The sequence below is a fragment of the Ambystoma mexicanum genome, chromosome 1q (assembly GCF_040938575.1).
Source record: "Ambystoma mexicanum isolate Mex_15411 chromosome 1q, UKY_AmexF1_1, whole genome shotgun sequence".
Lineage (NCBI taxonomy): Eukaryota > Metazoa > Chordata > Amphibia > Caudata > Ambystomatidae > Ambystoma > Ambystoma mexicanum.
In genome coordinates, this window is record NC_090922.1 from 1,407,637,915 (window position 1) to 1,407,661,820 (window position 23,906).

Consider the following 23,906-nt stretch of genomic DNA (forward strand, 5'->3'; position numbering starts at 1 on the left):
CGATTGGTTGAAAATCGCGTCTTAAAGAGAGTATCATTAGACAGCATTTGTTGTTCATATTGCTTTTTTTGTAGGGATTTTGTTTTCGATATGGCTGCTGCGCAACCGCGCCGACATAGCACACTATATTGAACGTGCCACGTCACCCATCGCATACTCTTTGCAGAAGTGAGTATTCAGAAAAGTGCGCTTTAGCTAGATATTTGTAAACAGAAGGCAGTGCGACAAAGCTTACGAGTTTGGGTTACGAGTCTTAAGCATAATTTAGAAGCATCCTGCCACCTGCTCACACGCCACCCGAACAGCCCAACAGCCAAGTACTTTGGCGGTACTTCTGGTGCGTGCGCACTGTTGTAATATAGGATGCTGGGAAGGGGGTGTGGCCACAGAGCATGCAAAACAACGATGTGGTCTGGGAAAAATAGAAAGAAAAAAAAATAGTGAGCCACGAGCAGAGAAAAGCTCCATGGTGCGGTCCAATTGCAACGCCAAGTCCTTAAGATAAGGGCTTGAGTTTGTCCAATAAATAAATAGAAATTACTTGGAAGTCGAAACAAGTCCAGCACGAGTGTGTTTCAGATGGACAGGCGTTCTCCTTGCGTATGGAGACGGCCATGAAAAGTTAAAGTAGGCAAAACAGCAGAGCAATCTCTGTCCCAGCCCAACAGCCAAGTACTTCGGCGGTACTTTCGGAAACTTCCAGCTCCAAAGTGTGGGAATTACTTTAGGGAGGTAGATTTCAATAGTCAAAGTGGCGTGATCCAAAATAGTGATGGTGTGGATGTCAATTCGAGTTGCTCTACCCATCAGTTGAACCGTGACCCATGGAAGGAGGGCCTTTTCTGATTTCTTGTCCAGGTGCATTGCCTTGTTGTCCATTCCCAATATCGCGGGCCTCTGGAAGCTGAAATTGGCATCTACATGATCTTCCTGATCCAAGCGCAAGATTCAGGCTGCCTCCTCCTTTGTTGCGACTCGATACAGTTTACCTTCCCAAGTAAACAAGAGGCCAAGGGACAGTGCATCTATGTAATATCGTAGGCGTTTGCAGATGTTGTAGGATTTCCTGTAGATCTCTCCTTTTTTGTAGCGTTAACAGAGAAAGGTCTTGGTATAGTTGGAGTTTGTTTCCGTTAAGTGTAAACTGTGTAGATTGTCTGGTTTACCTTAAGATTTGTTCCTTCTGGGGAGGTAACATGCCATTCCAACCAGGGTGTCTTTGGGTCGGGCGCCCGAATCCTGATGTTTTGGACCAACCCTGTGTATTCTGTCTATTAGAATTGTTACCTACACATCCGTATTCAGCAAAGTCTCTAAATACTTCTGTGACTTCCTCTTTCAAAGCAGAGTCATTGACTGATTATGGCATGTTTGCTACCCGATTGTTAGAACTTTGTGATCTATTCTCCAGATCCATACAATTCCAGATTTTGTGTTGCTCTCGCCAACTGTACGAGGAGTTCTTCCGACTTTGAGGTTTCTTTATCTAGATCTTGTAGTACATTCTCATTAGTATCTGTTCTTTCCTCAAGAGAGGCAATGACTTTTCGTATGTACAACAGGACAGATTTAAATTCTGTGGTAAGGTATCAAATTGAAGTTGCAATGATGCGGGAAGCTTATCCTGAAAAACTTGGAAGCACCGTTCTACATCTACCTTAGAGGCTGCCATGTCGACGTTCTCAGTGTCCTTCTATACCATCACCAGCTCGCTACTGTGATCTGGATGTGTTTGAGCCGCACTAGACCTGAGCCAGCAGCTTCTGATTGGGTTATCTTTCGGAGGGGGTGGAAGCAAGGAAGTACGCCCGCTTCTTTTCCACCTGGTATTTACCAAGTGCTCCTCTGGGACGGTTCCTAATAATATGTTGTTAAATGTCCCTCTGTATTCTCGCTTCAACCTAGAGCTTCAGCTCTTTGGATAGATATCCTTTGTAGGCAACATGGCACATAGTCAAGAATAAAAGGGGGATTTCTCCATCCTTCACCTCCTAGTCACCCGACAAGTTTGTTTCTCCTCTTCCCACTGCTTGGTTAGCACAAGCGCTTTTCGCCCATAGGTGTTGTGAGATTTGCAGCAGTAGCATGCAGGGCTTTCTCTGAGGCTCATTGGTTCAAGTTGTTAAGAGTGCAGCGGCCTTCCATTCTCTCACTCCTTTCCAAGGGCGAATCTCTTCAGACCAAACACTTCCCGTGGGTGCTATTTATACTATATCTCACCAAATGCAGTCAATTGGCATACAGATTAGCCCACCAGTGCGGTGTGTATAGATTTTTGCCGCTTCTTCCATAGTCCTAACTCCTTGTCCTTTGCGCTCGTTATCAATATACGGCTATTTATATATTCAGTACCTGATGGGGTGTCAATTGCACAACAATGCTCATCCGAAATCCACTTCCGCCTATTTCCACTTTGCTTGTTCCTAGTGGATCTCACTGAGATATTAAAGAGGAGCCACTCTCTAAATGCCCTCTGTGGGAGTCTCTATGTTAATTATGTGCATTGGGAGCTTCATGCTGTGTATATAAATAATCAATCACTTTTTAACTGATCAGGATGTAATTCGGGTCCAGGGTGGCCGGCAAAGCTTGTTGCAAGTTCTGTGCCGTTACGGGTGGTAGCTTAGGCGGTGCACCACTGGCCCACGTTAGCTCCGACTCCTCAGCGTTCCACGTAGCTCGTTCAAGATTCTCTCTACCAAATCTCAGATAGGGGAGAAATCTGCTATGTCGTCATACATTCTGTGTCATATGTTCGTGCTGTGCTCTCCATACGATATCCCTCAGTTGGGCATGGCGTACCTCCGCAGCGCCGGTCGGCAGAGTCCATAGATGCCTCGGCCGAGGTCGCTCCTCCTTTTCCGTTTATCCTTTCGGGATTCAACTTCCCTAAATGTGAGCCGCATACACCAGAAATAGGAGCTCTGTATACATGCTTAATAAGGTTCATTCCACAGTTCCAGCTTCATGTGGGGAACAGAGCTCACTCTGCAGTGTCCTTACTGCTCGGCGGCCATCTTGGGAACCGTGACTTTAAATGTAACATTAACCTAAGAGGGTAAGTGCTTCAAACTAAAGAGGAGTACTATTTAAATATACAAAATTACATTAAGCATTACTGTAGGCAGTGATGGGGTCAGGTAGGGAGGATAAGAGGGCTTTCAAAAGATCCAGTTGGACTGGCTTTGATTGTTATGGGCAGTGGAGCAGAGGGAGATGGAAATCTGTTATACCCCTTCTGTACCTGTGACTTTTCTAATGAGTGCTATTCCTCCACTAGTCATTACCAAGTTTCTCATAATAAACCAGATTTTGTAACAGACTACATTCTATTTGGTCATATGTGTTAATACCAACAACCTCATCTGGTATCACAACCAATTCATTATTCTGAAATTATTAGTTTATATGTAATGAAATGATGGATTGAAAACATGACATTGTGTAAAGGTAGAATGTATACTAAAAACACACAAAAAAAACACAACAGAAACAACCAATTCATTATACTGCTTATGCTCATTTAGTGATTTTCTTTCCAATAGAGCCACCCTTACAGCACCTTTCCTTCAGCTACTATGGACCCCCGAACCTTGTGCTTTCATTTTTGATTCTGACCCCTTTTTGCAGTACATTGAAGCCTCAAGCTTTTGCTCATTTCGTCATGGGGAAACTGCCCTTCAGGCTGTCAGTACTGGGAAACGATGGTTTCCCTTGTTGCTACTTTTAGGAACGTATCACTTTGGTAACTTTTTATCTTACAATGCAGTACAATGGGGTACACTTTATTTTGCCGTAGACTAACACTCAAGAGGATTTCCTGTTACTCTAGGTGTGCTTAAAGGACAAGCTGGTGGTAGCAGTTACTTTTTGGTATATTTAATTTTAGCCTTACCCCGTTCGGCTACCAACTGTGGCAAGTGTCCAAACATGGACGTGCCACATGGTTTTTCGCTTGTCCTTTGGCCATTCTGTCTTTAACCCTTTTTCCTGGCTTCTGTGTCCAGGAAAACCCTAATATGAACTTCCAATGGCCAGGAAATCCGAGGCTTTTGGTGGGCTACTGGAGGGCCATGGGTCTTTGCTGCCAGGAAGCGGGCTGGGACTGTCTGGTCTCAATCCACAAACTGTGTTCACTGTGTCCGAGTGGTATGGATGAGTTTTGCCACCAGTGGTCCTGATTGGACCAGTGTTGGGTGTGTGGGTGCAAGATCTGTCATTGGCACGTGGGTGTTACACCTCTTTCCTGGCTTTTTGGATAAGAGGACCCCTGCACCCACTCTAGAAAGATTCTGCAAGAAACCAAGGGAGGCAAGAATCCTGTCCAGCTTCAAGACCTGCTGCTGGCCTCTGGACCGCCCAGTGGCTGACCAGCTCCGAGTTCCGGCTACTGTTCTGCAGACGTCACTGTTCCAAGTTGAGAACTGAAACTTGGGGGTCAACAAGACTTGCCTTTGAAATGTCATGGTCCTAGAATCAAGGGGACCCGAGAAAGGAGGCAAAGTCTGAACGCAGCAAGTGAATCCCTTTGCATCGGTGGCCATCATCCGAAACTGCGTACCTGCGTCCAGTCCTGTCCCGGAGAGGCCCTGCATCGAGTTCTTTTGCACTTTTCAACTGGAAGACCTTGCACCAGCATTAATCGCTCACTAATTAAGTGCTCGAACCTACAACCCCTGGGGATCAAGGACTGAGGCCGACGGCAGGAAAAGCGACCTTGGACCCTTTTTCAGCAGACTTGCCAAATCCTTTGAAGAATCAAAGTAAAAGGGTTGAGTTGTGGCAATACTTACCTGAACCCCCAACTCCCTCTTAAACATTTCTATAACTTTTATACATTTTGTAATAGTTTGGCTTTGCCATTACTTGTTTATACAAGCACTCCCAAAGTTGGGGGACATGTTTGTTAGTGAGAATAACTTGTCCCCCAACCCTTTGAACTGTTTGTTGGACCCCGACCTTCATTTTTTCCAGCTTCACAAAAACTGTATGGATCTTTGATGAACTCCTAGGCACAAGGCCCCATACATCTTAGGGATGAACGTCTGAAGTTAGGATTGTACCTCTGTGTACATGTGGTGCTAATATTAATTTGTGCATTGCTTTTCAGGGGTTTGATCTGTATTTTGCCTTACTCCAGCGATTGTGTATATGTATCTATAATTAGTGTTGTGTGATAGTATTACCTGTTATTAGTCTGTTTTTACTGTGTTATTTGGCCATAAATAAAGTAGTATTATTATACCAGGCCATAGTATAGAAAAACGGTCCTAATATGAACTGGCTTAAATATTTTGCAAAGCAAACATAGGTGGCATAGTCTGATCTTTTTGGACAAAATCTGATCTAGGTATGGCTGGATCAACAAAAGCATCTAATAGGATTGTTTTCAACAGGTAAAATATACCCTCAGACCAACATATTTCAGAAGATTTTTTTTTGCAGTAGCTGAAATTTGTATTGAATTTGAGAGGGAATAAATGAAAGGCCCAAAGGTATTAATGAGGTTTGGTGGTACTTCAGAGGCAGCTTGGAGAGGTTCAATATTGGTATATATGCTCTACCTCAGATCCACAGGTGCTCGTTGGGATCTGATAACTAACCCCCCCCCCCCCCCCGACAGCCCTCCCAGACGTTCCGGGTTCCTCTTGCTAAAAAAGATCCCTGTTGTAATTTGTTTGATTTTCGATTTAGCGGAGCACTGGTATCGATTTAGCTGAGCCCAGTTATTTCTTGACCTGATGAGGCATCAGAGTTGGGAAGTTACCAATCCTTAGTTTCTATTTGGGTCATCACCCACACTCGACCGGCAGAAGTCACGCCTGGGTGAGCGGGTGGGTCAGGGACAACATTTATATAATCTTTCAGGTATCGATCTACAAAAATTTTTATTAAAATTGCTCATGACCTTTTGTATTAGATATCTTGGAAATATTTAACTTACTGAAATCATCTGGATCTTTAATGTCCTGTCGGGTAAAGCATTTTCTACAAATAAGGTCTATGCCTTCTCAAACACTTCTTGAATTTTCTTTGTATGCTTGTTAATAGGCATAAAAAATAAAAAATAAAAAAAAAGCTCATCCACCGTTGACTGAAGTATTTTTATTTGGTCTTGCCACTGCAGTCGACAGAAACCATGGCCCCAGCAGAAAGTGTGCGCTTGGGAGATCTGAACGCCCTTTTAGGTCAGAAAGTGCTGTGTTGAAAATCAAACCCTGCCGTTCAAACGCACTGTGAAATGATTTGGTTCAAGTGCAGAGGTCACTGCTGCGAAGTTTGAAAACAAAAATTAGATTTCCAGCCAGTTCTCGGGATGTCACTGCTAGTGTGTTAAAAGACTGTCTTTGTCTGTAAACATGCCATGCAGCCTGCATGGCAGAAGACAGCTGCATTGACATGGCCTAAAGCATCACATGGCTGCAGGCTCTGCGTGAGCGTGCATACTATTATCTAAGCTATCCTGTGCCACCCAGCAGGCACTGCAGGGGGATGCCGACTTGCACCTTGGACTCCCGCACTCAGGTGGCATTTGCGAAGTAACACATATTCACAGTCAGGGTTAAGGTATGGCATGCACCTGCCAGCCTTCCATCGAGTATGGTGGTGTGTGGAATGGCATTAGAGGACCTCATGCCACCATAGCTGTGCAGTACCAGACCCGGGCTGCCATTTTTCAAAAGATTACACCCAGGGAGATGATTCAGTGACCAACGTTAGGAAAGCCAAAGCGCTGGCATGGGTAATATTATTATTAGAGTATTTATTAAGCATGGCCCTAGCTTCGGAAGAACAAGGCAAATTTACAATTATAGGAGGAACACAGAGAAAAAGGGAGCGGGAAGCCAACAATAAAAGGTAGGGCGGGCAAATGGCAGCAAGGTATGTACAAGCAACCAGGGGCGGAAACAGAACACAGACTCTCAGGTAGAGTGGGGATCAACATGTTAGTGAGGAGCTACTCCGTGAACAGGAATGTCTTGAGCCCTTTCCTGAACCATGAAAGCGATAGGGCAAGTCTGATGTTGATGTGAGGGGACGGTGCGGTGGGGGCTCCAGAATCTTACAGTGCGACATAGGACAGTTTTCTCATTCTTTCCTTCCTGCACCAATGGAGTTCTAGTCTGCACATGTTCTTACTTCTGGTTGATCAATGGCATCAGGAGATGCAGAGTTATACAGTGTTGCAGCAGGATCCAGTCCAGGTCGATGACGGTATGTTTAATGTGGTTGAATTTGCGGAGTCCTTGTGTTGCAGGATACATCTCGGGGGTACCAGGGAAGTTACCGGAATGCCTTCCAAAAGGGCATTGCCACCATTCAGGTGGCAGAGGACCAAGTCTTGGACAGCAGATCTGTATTGGTTTTCTGGTTATGCAATTACTCTGCTCTCCAACGCACAGTAGCCGTCTCCCATCCTCTTGCATTTAGATGATCAGAGCCCCGGGGAGCTCTGTGTCTCAACACACCTCATACCGCTAGGGATGCTTGTCCTGACCTTCCTTCCTTCCTTCTTGTCCATCTGCGCATTCCTGCTTCCTTGTTCTTGCCCATTTCTTCTTGCCAGATCCTCATTGAGAAGTCTGATTTGCCTCATCCCTCCTGGTTTTGTTCCCTTAACTTTTCTCTAGATTCCTGTGCCATCAGCCTTCATTGGTCTTCCTGGATACCTTTATTCAACTTCTGGATTCCTGCCACCTAGAGGTTTTTCCCCAGCAGGGGGTGACGTTGTCAACCCCCTTACCTCCTGTTAAACTCAGGCAGCAAAGTGGCTGTGGATAAGGGCCAGCCCTGCCTCTAGACTTCTCTGCAAACAGAGAAGCAAGGTAATGCAGCAATCGGTCAGTCAAACCCAAAAGGTGCTTGGTGCAGGTGGCCAGCTGGGGTCTGAAGCCCTCAAGGGAGGTCCAGGTCTGGATATCTGGGTGTACGGTGTTGTTCAGCAGTGGGAATTCAGACTTGGAGGGGCTGAGCTTTAGGTAAGCACTGGACATGCAGGACATGAACAATATTAGGCAGGTTCTGAGCCTTTCAATGTCTTCGATGGAGGAATATTTGAGGTAGATCTGCGGGTCATCTGCATATTGGTGGATGTGTGGAGCAAGGAGGCTTCGAGCAGTTCCATGTAAAGATTGAAGATCACAGCGGGAGGATGGATCCTTGCACGACTCCACAGGTGATGGGTAGAGTTTGTGATCTGGAGGAGTCCTTTGTACAACCAGTTGGCCATAAGCAACATAGGGTTGGAACCAAACTTTCTGGCCAACCTAGTCTAGAAATGTAGACCCATCTAATTGTCATACGTGTGGTGCAAGTGGCCCCTTCCTTTAGTCCATTTTGTCTTACATTCCTCAACATATATCCTTAGGTTTATAATTGGTGGGAAAGCAAAACTACAAGTCATAGAATGCAAAGGAAAAACCGCAGCTGTGCGAGCTGCTTGCATCCAACTCTGGCAAAATAAGATCTCTGCTCGATGTGTCCCAAATCTTCCAAAGGAATTTGTAATGTCCTATTATTAACGTTATGAAGGGCAGGCCCTGTCCCCTTTCTGTTGTGGGTTGCAACCCACGTATTGCTGTAGGCGGAGCGCCCGCCCGTGCGCCAATTCACACCTAATGAATTGTCAAGCTTCGCACCTGGAAGCGGTGGCAGAGGTGGAAACATTAGCGGTCATGTGCTGTTCCGTGTCAAGGACGCAGTCTAGTCCTCAACCAACATGGCCGCCTGGTGTTTTATCAACGCACCGTTCCGTTGTATCCGTCAATTCCTCTAGGACTTTGCTGCTGTGTTTTCACGGTTCTACTATTAGACTCTGTCCATTCCGCTTTTGCCCTTGTGCGTTCTACTCATCGCCTACATGTTTTGGTACGCTTGGTTCCGCCCTTTCCTTGTACCCTGTACTGCTTTCTAGACTGTCTGCTTTCATTTCTTCCGTGTACCCTCTCATCTGGTTTCCGCCCATACGTGGTTTTTCTCTAGTCCTTGCTTTTCCGGTATCTCTCTCCTTTATCTGCGATCAGCCTTTTGTTCTAGCCCCGGCTTTCCGTCTATTCTGCTCTTCTCTTAACTATCTTCTAGTTTCGGCATCCCTCGCACTCACTGAGTTTTTCCTTACCTGTTCTTGCTTGTCCCCGTTGCTGGTCGCAGTGTTTTTCCGATCTTATTCGCGATCTGGAAGCCTTACGATATATTTCTCTGGAACTCTTGGGCCATTTCCTGCACCTTCCGTTGCGGTAGCCTCTTTTCTTATCCTTTCAGACTTCCTGTTCCTATCAGCTTCATTTAGTCAACATTCCTTTTGGCAAGTTTATGTTTTCCTCATCCTCCCGACTAGTTGTTTGTTGATACACTTAACTGGCTTGCTATAGTGGAAATGTTCCAGTCTCCTGGTTATTACTTCCTTGGCCAAGTGCAGACTGCTTTCAGCATTTCTTCTGAGCCCTCCTTGGAACTATATTCGTAACATCAACTTGGGAACAGCTGGAGATAATTCTGAGGCGCAGTTTACTTAACAGCGTGAACCATCTCTTCATCAAAGTCTTCATTTGAACTAAATCTGCACCATCACGCAGGGTTTTTTGGTGCCTGCTCGCTGAACGCCCCGCCCCCCCCCCCCCCCCCCCCCCCCCCGAGTTTAGGGGTTGGCTCCTTGGGGTCATCCATGACCTGGTACTCAGACCTGTCAAGGTGGCCTCCGAGGGAGCTAGACCCTATTTGCACAAAAGAAACCCAAGGAAAAGAAGAACTCAGACCAATGGAAGACAAGAATGATGAAACCTACAGAGAGTTCTTCAGAAGGTCATGGGGAGGAGGAGGTTCGGGAGGATACTCCGCTGCCTGACAGTAATAAAGAGAACAGCCAGATTCAACGCCTCCGTGCTTCATTGATCAGGGTCATACTGCCCGTCACATCTGAATGCCAATATTATAGGCATACACAACAATGGCGACGAGGTAATCCCACGGCGTGCAGGATCTTCAGCGCTGGTGCCCTCCTGGGTCCGCACGAAGATAAAAGCTCCAGCTGCTTTCCCGTTCCGCTGCAAAGGCGGAGGCAACTACGTCCTGCTCCGGCCCACTACGCAAGGTACATTTTACGCCGGACCGCTCTGTGTGAGGGAGCAACGAGATTGATGAGTGTTCAAAACATTAACACTTTCACCGCCACTGAGGAAAAGCAAAAGCACACGCGCTCGCAGCACATAACACGTGCTGAGCCATGCAAGTGCATGCACACAGTCACCGCAACAGAGGAAAGCTTGGCAGTCCATTGCTCCAGAGCATTTCAAGCAACAAAGACTTACTTCTAAAAACACAACAGTGCCCAGTTGATGCAATGCCATGAGAGGAAGTTATCTGCATGATGCACAATACATTCCATGAAGCTGCACACGTTGCCACAAAGCCATTTTCTCCTATGTCACGAGCACCAGACACAGGGGAACACATGTTCTAGAAGGTCTCTCCACATTACTGCTTCATCCAGTCTACGACAGTCTATCAAGCCCCAAGGGCAGCTCACTACACTACCCAAAGGTGAGCGTTTGCAAACCCTTGTGCCCCAGCCACCATGTCAAATAATGATGTGGGCAGCAGCTAACAGAGTCCTCAGTCTAATTCAACCCCTCGTAATCCTGCATGGAGGGAGGAGGGAGGCCATGAATCATTACAACTACAAGCCAGGCAGCATTTTGACATATTAGACACTAGCTGTCCGGCACCAAGATGGTCCAGGTGGCTTAAGGAACTACACACATTGACGCAACGCTGTTTTAGAGGAGTATTATTGCACTCTCTAGGCCCGGTAGTGAGGGACACTGTTTGAAGTGCCAGAAAATATGACTGACATTTCCACTGAATAACTATTTTGCACCAATGAAGAACGTGGACAATCAACAACACATTTTCCACACGTCCACGCAGGAAAAAGGAAAAAAAAACACAGACAATTTTGTAATGAGATTGTGGAAAAGGGGAAAATACTGCGATTTCCTAGGCCCTAAAATCACACAGACCATTGCAGGGTGCAAATCACATGAGTTACGGAAAAAGTTGTTACAGAAAAGCAGAACTCACAATGAAATTCTTCAACTTGCGAGGTCGGACTCTGCCCTGTCTCTGCAACCAGAATCGGTAGGCAATATTAAAATCATGCAATCCGCGTCACCAGCAGCTCTGTGCCCATACGCACGTCTCAATGCAAGATCAAAAGAAGTGTTATAGATGAGGGTACAATTTCCGGCATGTCAGCCCATGCCTGGCCGTAGGTCGTTATTGTGACAAGTGTGGAGGAGAAGACCACTTTCAATCAGTTTGCAAGAACATTAAATTCTTTTAGTCGACAGAGAACAACAGCGACACTAGGAGGCGGGAAAGCCATCGCCCGAGGCGGGAAAGTCCTTGAACGAACACGTGGCGATCTCCTACAATCAGCAGGCACAGCTCACAAACACATCCCGCAGAGACAGGCGGTGAGGAGGCAGAAAAGAAGTCTTATTCACAGAATCAGGCACCACGACAGAAAATAAGATACCTGGAAGCATCCCCGCAACAAAGACGCAAATCAAATTCCACCTCATCAAGTGGCGACCGGAAAAGTGGATATGTACACGCCATAGGGAACAATACAGCCACCGAATACAGCCCAACCCTGCTGCTGCAAATAAACGGACAGGGCATCGAATTCGTCAGACACCGGAGCCACGGTTAATGTCATCAATGAAAAAATACAAGTCCCAAATTAAGCTGCACATACACACACAGGTACAACCAACGGCCCGACACTATAGGGGCATACCCTGTAACATCCAAAGGCATGTGGAGGACGAGATACAGTCTTTATTTGACTGTAAGACATCATTGAGCCAGCATCGGGACCCACAGTGTCCCCCATAGTACTCGTGCCAATGAAGGAGAACAACAGCATCCACATCTTTGTAGATATGAGAGCCCCCAATGTGGTGATAAAAAGAACGACAGCTGGTGCCCCGAATGTTTGACATGATGCATCTGCTGCACGGGGCAAAAGTATTCTCGAAACTTGACAAACAAGGTCTACCATCAGCTAGAGCTACGCCTCCATACATACAACAACTTTTTCCACACACCTGGGGCTTTTCTGGTACGAGCGTCCCAGCTTTGGGTTATCATCGACCGCAGAGATTTTTCAAAACGAAATTCACCAAGTAATCAAATATATATTTTCCCCGCTGCCTAAACTATAGCAACGACATTTTGATATTGGGCCCCAAACAAGAAGCACACGACGACAGCTCTGGAGAGTGTGCATGGTGCTAGAAAACGCCAACTTGACTCTAAATGCTGACAAGTGCGAGCTCAACAAAACGACAGTCAAATTATTTGGGCACTTGTCTTCAAACAACAGCCTACAATCAGACAAAATGCAAACATTAGTGGAAGTCCCTACACCCACCTCAGTGTCTGCGGTCAGATCTTTTCTAGGAATGGTGAGCTACTGCACCATATACATCCAGGATTTCGCTTCAGTCAGCACGCCCCACCAACTACTCACCGGAAAGGGACAAGAATGTTCCTGGTTGAGCGAGTGTGATGAGGCCTTTTATGAAATCAAAAAACACATTGCCTTACCTCATGCATGCCGTATTATGATCCTGAACTCAACACAGAAGTTACAGTGGAAGCCGGACCCGTCGGTCTAGGGGCGATTGTAGCCCAAACAAAACCTGGAGCTTCTCCCGACTCAGCCAGACGCATAGTAGTGTACGCAAGTCGCAGTCTCTCTGCAACGGAATGTGCATACTCGCAACCTGAGAGAGTCTCGCAGTTGTACGGGCATGTGAACATTAACAACTGTTCCTGTATGGGCGTCCATTTACCATCATTGCGCCTTGAAACACTTGTGTATAGGCGCGTTACAAATGCATTATCATATCATATCACGGATCATCAAGCCCTTATCACCATTTATGGCAAACCAACGGCCAAGATGCTCCCACACATTTCAAAGCGGGGACTCCGATTGCAAAAGTATTCTTTCAAGATTGTACACCGCCTGGGGAAAGACAATAACCCGTCAGACTTCTTATTTCGATATCCCATACCAGCTCAGGACGAGAGACAATCAATTAAAGCCAACCAATACATAAACTATCTAATGAGTAACAGACTACCCAAATTAATCACGAGTGCACAACTGCTTGAGGGTCTGAAAAATGACCAGCTGCTCCAGACAATATAAGAATGCTTAACGTCAGGCAGTGGCATGTCAAAACAAGCACAATCAGCCACTATCAGCAGTTGAAGAGACATTTTCAAACATTCCAACTCATAAGACATACGTTGTCCATCTCCCCGGAAGGATTATTGTTAAAAGAAAATAGGATCATCTTCCCGGCAAGCCTGCAGAACCAAATACTTGATTTGGCGCACACAGGACATTGAGGAATTATGTCCACAAAAAGACAACTCGGAACCAAAGTGTGGTTCCCACAGATGGACGAGAAGGTGGAACATGCGTAGCGTGGAAGGCAGTCACCCTACGCACTTTTCCTGAGCCCCTCAAGAGGACACTTATGCCACTACAGGTATGGGACTAGGTTGCCATCAACATATTTGCCCCACTAGCTAATGGCAAGTATGTACTTGTAATCATCGACAAAATGTCCAGGTTGTTCATCTAATTCACTCCACCAGTGCTCAGGCAGTGATACCGGCATTAGACAAAACATTTTCAGACTAGGGACTTCCCTCTATCGTGAAGTCCGCCAATGGACCCCCTTTCAGCAGATATGACTTCGCCATGTTTGCATAACACCTTGGGTTCCAACATCGCAAAGTCACATCCCTGTGGCTGCAAGCAGATGGAAAAGTGGAGAGATTTATGGGCAACCTAAAATGCACCCTACAAGTATGTTCAATCACTAAGGGATCTTACGTGCAGGAAATCAGCACCTTGCTGTGGGATTACACCACATCCACAGGAATGTGTCAATCAGTGCTAAAGTGTGGGCGAGTCGTAAGAACCACACTGCCGCACAATCCCAACAGCTCTCTCTACTGAATGTTTCGACAATGCCCAGACAAAAGATAAAGAAAGCAAGAGTACAATGAAGGACTATGCGGACCATAGGCGGAAAGCAAAGCCCAGCCATTTCCAAATAGTAGATCAGATACTGGTATGGCAAACCCAAGACTCTAAAGAGGTCCCCGCTTTCAAGCCAGAGCCAATGACCGCGACTCACGTACAAGGGTCCGTGATAACAGCAGCCAGCCCCACTGTCACCCGAACGCTTTGTTTTTTCAGATGTTTGAAGGTGAAGCACATCAGGAGAACAGCGACCCAACAGGCAGCGAGGACTACTCTGACCTGGATTCTGAATACAGAGATGGTGACATGGACGCCGATAGTGACTGCAACGCAGAAGAAACTCCCTACGTGCAAAGCCCTTCTCGAAGGTGGTTCGCAAGCCATCGAGGTTGGATCGAAGAAATTAGTGAAGACCCTACGTTCTTTGATAAGCAGGAGGGAGATGTAAAGTACTCTTTTTATTATTAACATTGTGAAGGGCAGGCCCTGTCCCTTTTCTGTTGTGTTGTGGGTTCCAACCCACGTGTTGCTGTAGGCGGAGCTCCCGCCTGTGCGCCAGTACGCATCTAATGAATAAAGTAGTAACAGCCAGATTCAACGCCTCCTCGCTTCATTGATAATTGTCATATTGCCCGTCATATCCGAATGCCAATAGCATATGCAGACACTCAACAGGATTGAGAGTGATCAATATAGGTCTGTTTTGAGAATGCATAACTGACTAGGTCACCAGGGACGACATTCTGTCTTGGGCTTCCATTTAAACAAGCGCTGGAAAAGTCAATTGTTTTGGCAGATGTAGGAGGTGTTGTGTACTGAGTACACAAGGGACGCATGCGCGAGCCTCCACGGAGTTCGCGCATGTGCGTTTAAATAATAAAGGCGGTGCCCGGCAGTTCGCGCCGGAGACCGGAGCCATCACACGTCTCCGGTGTGTGTTCTGTGTATGCATGGACGCGTGCGTATGTATGCCTGTGTAACGGGCGACGGCAGGCCCCCGAACATACAAAACAGGCGACGGAGGCGGGATCGGAGCTGTCTTCCCGTTTCCGACGACATCAGTGAAACGGAATACAACTCCGCAGTCGCGGACCCGTTCAAACAGCCGGCGGCCATTTTGAGTGCTCATTCACTACAACACACGCAGTGGTTGCGGCCCGTTTTAGGTGCTCGTGCGCCATCTGCCCGTTACAAGCAGCTGCAACAATTTTTGGACACTCCACAGCCCAGCTGGTGCAGGGCTGTGACACAGGAAATGGCAGAAGAGCCAGCAGCAAGACTCTGCCACAGTTGGGAGCCGGATCACCCATCAACTTGCCAAGAAAATACTGTGAGTACCTATTGTGATGGGTGCAGAAACAGATGATGAGGGCGCTGTTGCCCCAATACCACGCAGAGTGCGCACCACTCTGGCTCCCATGCCCGAATTCGATACCATGGGGCCCCCATTGAAACTTGGCCCAAAATGGCTCAGATGGGTCAAAAGACTGGAAATGATGTTCAGGGCCTCGGGGGAGACAGAGGACGAGGCAAAGATCGCCATCATGATGTACTCCGCAGGCACTGAAGTCCAGAAAATATATGACTCCCTCGATATTCCAGCGGCGACATATGACGCTGTCAAACAAGCACTTCGGGATCACTTCCTACCCTTAGCGAATGTTGACTTCGACAGGTTTGTCACAGGGGCAGAAAAACAACGGAGCAAAGAGTCACTGGACCAGTTTTGTGCCCGTTTGAGACACCTAGCAAGCTCCTGCAGGTGGGTCAACGAAGAGGAAATGGTCCGAAACCAATTGCTGCAAGGATGCTGCTCGGAAAACTCAGGAGGCAAGTCCTGAGGGAACCAGGGCTGACTCTCCGGCAAATCCTAGACATGGGAAGAGCGTATGAACTGGCGGAGGCCAGAGGATCGAAAATGGACGCAGCCACGCATCCCAAGAATGAGGAGGAGGCACTTGCAGTCGGACGTTTCACACCTGGGAAGGCCAGATGGACACAGAAGAGGGGAGAAGGACCCATGACATCAGGTACCCCTCAGTCGTGCTCTTACTGTGGATATGACCTCCCACACAGAGGTGAATGCCCAGCCAAATCACAAACATGCGGCAGGTGTGGGATACCTGGGCATTACGCCAGAATGTGTAGGGCCACCATGCCCGTGGCAGCAAACAGAGGACCAGAGAGGGCCGGTAGAGGTGGCGCTCGCACCGTGAAGGGCATATCATCCCTTGAACAGGACGTGCATGACCTACACATTGCCGAAGAAGGAAGAAGAGGAAGAAATATTCTTCATTTCCAGCATCGCAAATGGCCCTGGAACTCGACGAAGACCCACATGTACTGTAGACATTGGAGAAATTCCCACTCCAGTCCTCATCGACACGGGAACTTCAGTCTGCGTACTGGCGGACAGACATTACAACGCACTTTCAGGCCCACCAGCGCTGTCGCCCTCCAAGGCTCAAATATACGCTTTTGGTGAAGATACTCCCCTACCCATCCAAGGGGTATTCGTAGCCCCAGTGACCCATGGCCAGAACAGCATCAAAGCGAGGTTTTTTGTTACCAGCGTAAGCCCGCACTCTCTTAAGCTGCGCGGCATCTGAAGCACTCAACCTTGTTCATTTTACTTTTGCTGTATATCATACAGATCTAAAAAGCCCGCCGACACGCTTTGAGAGGCTTTTCAGAGGCATGGGGAAACTGAAGGCTGAGCCCGTAAGGCTCCACATTGATGGGTCAGTCAGACCAACGGCGCTGAAACATCGTCGCATACCGTTTCATCTGTGGGCTCAGGTGGAAAAGGAGCTGCAAGACTTAGTGGAACGAGACATCATTGAAAAGGTGGAAGGACCCACCCAATTGTAGTGGCCCCAAAGCCCAAACAGCCTGGGGCTGTACGCATTTGCGTAGACATGAGGCTACCTAATCTGGCCATAAAAAGAGAACGTCATCTCACTCCCACTCTAGATGACATTGTTGGAGAACTTCAGGGAGCAAAATTCTTTTCAAAACTGGACCAGAGAGCAGGTTACCACCAGTTGGAGCTCCACCCAGAGTCCAGATATATTACGACCTTTACAACTCACGAAGGACTATACCAATACAAAAGACTCCGTTTTGGAATATCCTCTGCGGCAGAAGTCTTCCAAAATGCCATCCGGCGGGCTCTGTCTGGACTAAAAGGCGTCATTAACATGTCAGATGATATCCTAGTTTTTGCCAAATCTGAAGCAGAGCATATCAAGCGTCTGGAAAACACATTTCACAGACTGCACAGCCTCGGGCTGACGCTGCACCAAGAAAAGTGTGAATTTCTGAAGAACAGCCTAGAGTTTTTTGGATTTGTCTTCCATGCGGGAGGAATATCCCCAGATCCTGAGAAGGTGAAAGACATTCCAGAGGTGTCACCACCCACGTCCCCGGCAGAAGTCCGCAGCTTTTTAGGGATGGTGAACTATTGTGGGCGCTTTATTCGAGATTTAGCATCCCTCTCTGAACCCCTGAGAATGAAGTGGCATGGACGTGGACTGGAAAGGAACAGAGAGCATTCACGGCCATCAAGGATGCTCTGTCTGAACAAGATATCATGGCATATTTCAACCCAGCCCCGGAGTCTGAAATTATAGTGGATGCCAGTCCAGTGGGACTTGGGGCGGTTCTCATGCAGGCGGATCAACAGGGATCCATGCGACCCATTGCATACGCCAGCAAGGCACTCACCGACACAGAGAGAAGATACTCTCAAATTGAACGCGAAGCCCTCGCAATACTATGGGGCTGTAAACATTTTAGATTATATATCCTGGGGAAACCTGTTGTAGTGGTGACGGACCACAAGCCCCTAATTCCCATTCTGGCAGGCGCTTCTTCCAAACCGCCACCTCGAATAGAAAGGTGGATGCTATCCCTCATGGAGTACGGGGTGAAGCTGGTATACCGCCCAGGTACGCACAACCCTGCGGACTCCCGGCGCAGGACGATCCAGAGATACTACGGAGGTTGCAAATTGTGTGGACACCATTCACATGGTCGTCGAGTCCGCACTTCCCATTGCCTTGACAAGACAAGAAATTGCCAACGAATCTAACTCAGATGAAGCATTTCTGAGAGTGAAAGGTGCGGTAGCCACAGGAGCATGGCGGGAGCTCCTCATGAACAATGCCCGGAGAAATGCAGAAACGCAAAAGGGATTTGCAATTGCTCTGGAGTGCACGACACGAACTGTCAGTAACTGCCGATGGTCTCCTGTTGAGAGGTCACCGGATTGTGATCCCCAGGTCACTCGTGTCGAAGGTCCTTCAGCTGGCACACAACGGACACCAAGGGATGACCAGAATGAAGGCACGTCTCAGACTCAAAGTCTGGTTCCCCGAATTGGAAAAGAGAGTGGACCACCGATTCAGACCATGGCGAGGAGTGATTTACCCTGGGGGACAGTACATGCCGATTTTGGCACTACCGGAAGAGGACTACACTTCCTAGTAGTAACTGACCAGTGGTCCCGATATCCAGGAGGTGGAACTGGTCGAGTCCAAGGCCAGTGACCACACCACCCTAGCCAAGGTTTTCCCATCGAGTTATGTTCTGACAATGGGGCACCTTTTCAACGGCAATCGTTTGCTCAATACTGTGAAGAGAGGGGGATAAAACACCGAAAGGTACCCCACTATTGCCAAGAGCCAATGGGGAAGTAGAGCGTTTCATGCGCACACTAAACAAGGTGTTTCGCATATCCGAAAATGGAGAAGACCTCCGATGGAATTTATTCGAATTTTTCCGGGAGTATCGCACAACTCCACATCGATCAACTGGAATAGCCCCTGTGGAAGCACTTTTCAAGAGGATACCAAGAGGACTCATACCTGAATCAGAAGGGAGACAACCAGGAGTGATCGACAGTGACCAAGTACAGTCAGAAAGGTCATCAAGAAATGATAATGAAACAGCGCGGAGAAGACTGCCTGAAAAACAGATTGCAGTTGGAGACACCGTGTTGGTACGAAACACAAGACCAGAAGGAAAGTTGTCGACAACTTACGAGACCCAACCACTGGGTGTAACACACGTGAAAGGTACAATGGTCACCGCAGCCAATGCCAGAGGACCCGTTACCAGAAATGTGTCATTCTTTAAGCGCATCAAGCCCGCAGGTAGCGAGACAACAGTGGAACAAGTCCCGGAACAAGAGGCAGAGACATGGACAGAGGAAGCCACTCCACCTGCAGATCCCGAGACATCGGAGGCCCCTGGTGACGCGGCACAACGATACCCGAGAAGGGCAGGACGACGGCTTCCACAGAGGTTCCGAGACTTTATCATGGACCCTGCACCATAGGCGGGGAAATCTGTCGTTGGAAATCCGAAGAAGGAACCAGTTTGTTTTCTGCAGTTAATTGTTAATTGTTTCTGGGGGAAAAGGAGGGATGTTGTGTACTGAGTACACAAGGGACACATGCGCGAGCCTCCACGGAGTTTGCGCATGCGCGTTTTAATAATAAAGGCGGTGCCCGGCAGTTCGCGCCGGAGACCAGAGCCATCACACGTCTCCGGCGTGTGTTCTGTGTATGCATGGACGTGTGCGTATGCATGCCTGTGTAACGGCCGGCCCCCGAACATACAAAAGGAGGTATTTTCTTTGTATAAAGCCCCACCAGGACAAGTCTCTTCAGTAAAATTTGCAAAAACAGACATATAGATGCATTTTCTAGTGCTCTATGCTTTTACAGTATCATAAGATGAAGAGATTGTACAGTTTATGTTGGTGTCTCGCTTATTGAAAAATGATGTAATTTATTGTAAATTTTTTAAAAAATTACCAACACAAAAAAAAAAAACTTATATTTTACGTTTAATAACATCAATTTAGCACTCTACTAAGCAAAAATACAAACCAACAGCAAATTGGTATTTTCTATGGGATACAGAATTTGAATTGACTTAATCTGTAAGTACGAATGTGTTTGAATCAGCAAAGCGTGATGAACGTAAAAGCACTGCAACTCAAAGTATAACTAGTTTGTTTCCACGTTTTAACCCCTTAAGTTTCGGGCTATAATGCAAGTCTATGCAAAAAGGACGAGCAGAAACGTGAACGGTTTTGTGCCACAAGTTTCATGCCGCAAAACTATGAAATAAGTGGCGGAAGTTTCAAAGTTTTTTATTTTTTGGGTATTTTTATCTATAGCAAGGATTATCTTGTTTTACTCCCTGCAACGTTTTCTCCTAGGTCCCCAGTTAAGGGTGCGCTGGTCCCGTTGCCAACCAAGATAAAACAACCATATTAATTTGCAGAAGATCTGTCTGACAGTATCCTCTCACCCATTTCTTCTTGAACTTGTATCTGCGGAAGGTTAACGCCGGCACGCCGCACACCATCAGCAAACTCCTGCACTCCACGAGCGCCGCCATCTTACTACTCCGCCCCTCGCAGAACAATGTCCCTCCCTTATAGCCAATAGATGCACACCGCATTTGTTATGCAGGCCGCCATGTTAGAAAGGTGTACATGTTTGGAGTCGAATAAGACTACGGCGCTTAGTATATGGGTTGTTTTTTGAAAATGTGTTGAAAAAACTGAAGGAATTATTTTCGCGTTTCATAGACATTTTTGACCCACAAGAAGTTTATATTTCGGCAACAGCGCTATTGCACGGGTATCTAAACTGCAGAGGAGCAATATTGTCTGTATGACTGAAACGCAGAGTAGGTCTGCCACAAATACATTATGTAGGGTGACCAGATTTCCAAAACGAAAAACCAGGACGTCCAACAACATAAAAGAGGGACTACCCCATCACAGCCCATCAATTACCGCCCCTCCCCTCACAGGCCCCCACAACCACCACCCAATCATATTTCCAGCACTTCTCCTTTCCATAAACTGTATATGATCCCATTTGTGCAGTTTTGTCTGTGAGTCTTGCCATGTTAATTCAAACAAGCGTTTTCTCTAATAGCTAATACATGGCTTGCTGTCATTTACAAGCAAGTCTCTGTGGCACAGTAATTAAGTGTTGTGACTCATAGCTGAAAGGTTGGGTTCTAGGCAATCCTCCTGTTAGGGAGAATTCTCTCATAAGGCTAATTTCCCAAACCTAGTGAGTCCCCCAGCAGCTTTGCTGGATTTTTGGGGTTTGTTTTTTTCTTCTGCTAAGAGCATACATGCCAACATTGCGACGTACCTGGGAGGGAGATTTCCCCAAAGAAATAGGGAGACATGCATTTCCCATAGGAATGCATCAGCGCTACGGTTATTTTAGGCGGGAGAGCATGAAAAATAGCAATATTTTTCACTGAAAAATCGGGACTCTCCCGCCTAAATCGGGAGGGTTGGCATGTATGTAAGAGTGAGACTCTTTTACTCCCCCTCTTAGGCATGATTTGAGATATGTCTCTGACTATTTGTGTGATTTTGGGCCATGGGGTCTTTTACTCCATAGGGTATCATCTGTTTTTCATGTGTGTTACACAGCACCCTCAGTGCAGTAACACAGGGGTGTCAATATTAAATCAACGGTTGGGTCTTTTTGCCAGAACTCTTTTCTAAAATGGTGTTCGTGTCAGTCTCTGTAACTCTGACCAAGGTCGAACCCTTTGTTCCACATTTTGGCGGGCTTCTCCACAGAAGCCATCCAAATGGTGCCACTCTGTCTGGATTCCACAGGATGGGTGGGGAGGGGAATTAGCACCCTGGACTGCATTGTCTTAGCAACTGAAGTCGCACTCTGTTCTGATTGGGCCAGTGGTGAGCCGCCCGGCTCACCACTTAGCATGTTTGAGTGACAGCTAGGCTGTTGAATGGGGGGTTTTCTGCATAAAAGCAGGGCCTTTGGGACTGGAACTTCAGAAATCGCCACAGGACCTAAGAATCCGAAGAGGGAAGAAGCTGAGCCATCTGCAACTACCTCACCACTTTCCCGATGACAAGAGAAGATCTTCTGCTGGACGAGTCTCCCTTTTCGCCTTCCAAAGACGTCTCTTGGTCGAATCGCCCGTGCCAAGCACCCCGGCGGCCGGATAGCCAAGCTTTACCACTTTGACCGCAAATAAAAGGAACGCACCTTTTATCGACAAACTCTGCGGCTGGTTTCATCCCTGTGCAGTGCAACGACTCCACGTTTCCTCCTCGACGAAATGCTCTCTTCCCCTGGTCGAAACAACGAACTGCAACCACTGCCAGGAACAACTGCCACCGCTGGAGCTTCCTCTCTCTTTAAGGTACTGTGTCCTGCCTGGCCTCCCTTTCTTCGGTTTGCCCAAGGTGACCCTTAAATCCTTGGCTTTCCAACTGGGTTGGCCCTAGACCTTCTAACCTTACCTTCTTGAATCGCCCCAACCTCTTTTGAACATTCTGCAAAGACTTCTAGTGCATTTTAAACCGTGTGATCCTGGGCAGATTTTGCTTTGCTCCATTTAAAGTGGGCCTGGCATATGAACTTTGGCTCTACAGTATATACTGCCTTTTATTCCGTTGCTGAGAAATCCTAAAAGTGCTGGGACCTGTTTTATTTCTATGCTCTGCCTTTTTCTCTCCCTTTAACTGAACTATTGGAGTGTCATCAGGTTATGTGCTCCCATCTGTTTAACAAATCGTGGTGTTTTAATTCTGACTTGTCTAATAATTATTAAGGGAGGTGTGTATACTTTACCTGACTGTGTTTTAACTTGCTTTTGATTTAGAGTGCTAGTATATTGCCTAAAGTGTGTTTTAAATAAATAATTATATACTTTTTATACAAAGCTCTGGTCAGTGTTTGCTCTACTGTGTTTTTAGCCCTATTGTGTATACTCTATATACTGCCTAACTCTTCTTGAGAGAAGTCTGACTGCTCAGCCACAGTTACCAATTGGGTTTTCTGCTTACTCCTGTAGTCTTAATCTTTTTGCAGTGTTCCCCAAGGGAACTGCACAGGATTCTGCCTAACACCTCCAACTTCAAAATTCTTAAAGTGTTTGTTGTAAAAACGACAATTTTAATTACCGTAGCCACCCAACCATGCAAACCCCGGACGGTGTCCACCCAACCATGCAAACCCCGGACAGTGTTTCTAAAATGAAAAAACTCCCGGGATTCCGGGACGGACGGTCATTTCCCGGAATGTCCCGGGAAAACTGGGACGTCTGGTCACCCTACATTATATAGTCATGTATGTTACATGATCTAATTATGTGTTTTTTTCTATTTTCTCGGAGGCCCCTGCGTAGAAGGAGATGGGATCTGGCAGCAGCAAGATCACTGACTGTGGAATGCGTGACTGTCATGCCTCCAGGGATGGAAACCCATTTCATTTCTGAGAGAATGTACACAGATCGCACAGCACCTAACAGGCTATAACCAGAACCCAAGGCCACATTACCCTGTGCTCGGAAACAGGCTATTATAAGAACTTGAACACTTTTATCGTTTGCGTTCTGATTGCTACACTCCATGCAGGGGCCCGGATGCAGGCCGCAGGCATCCCCTTTTACATGAGTAAGGTTGTGTAGGAATGGAATAGCCACCTAAACTGGATGTTGCCGGCCTGTGGGAGCACAGCAGTCCACCCAGGCGGTTTGGATATATGCTTTCATTATATGCAAATACCCTTCTACCTCTGGTCTCTCGTGTTATTATTTCGGAGTGTTGTTGAGTGTGCAGTGAAGCAGGGCGATTGCAGGAGGGAGCAGGACGGACGATCGTAACATTTGGTGCCTGAAGCCCGGGAGCTCTCTTTTTCGCCCATCACTGGCACAGTCGCAGAGGTAACATCAAATACGGTAAGTGAAAAGAGTGTTTTTCGCTGTACCAATGTATTTGTATTTTCTTTTTTTTTTAGTGCAAAGTAGCACT

The 23,906-nt window shown here is 47.0% G+C and overlaps 1 protein-coding gene across 3 annotated transcripts in view; it reads right to left on the reverse strand.

The window, feature by feature from the left end:
* NSUN4 (NOP2/Sun RNA methyltransferase 4) overlaps positions 1-20,494 on the reverse strand; it is a 191,307-nt gene extending 170,813 nt beyond the window's left edge. For 2 of the 3 annotated variants that reach the window (XM_069642273.1, XM_069642272.1), the window contains exon 1: positions 20,396-20,494. In XM_069642273.1, coding sequence (XP_069498374.1) covers positions 20,396-20,485 — 90 coding nt within the window. In that variant the 5' untranslated portion in view covers positions 20,486-20,494. The remainder of the gene's footprint in view (positions 1-20,395) is intronic. The other variant, XM_069642274.1, reaches the window with a different exon arrangement.
* Between the last annotated feature and the right edge of the window lie 3,412 nt (positions 20,495-23,906).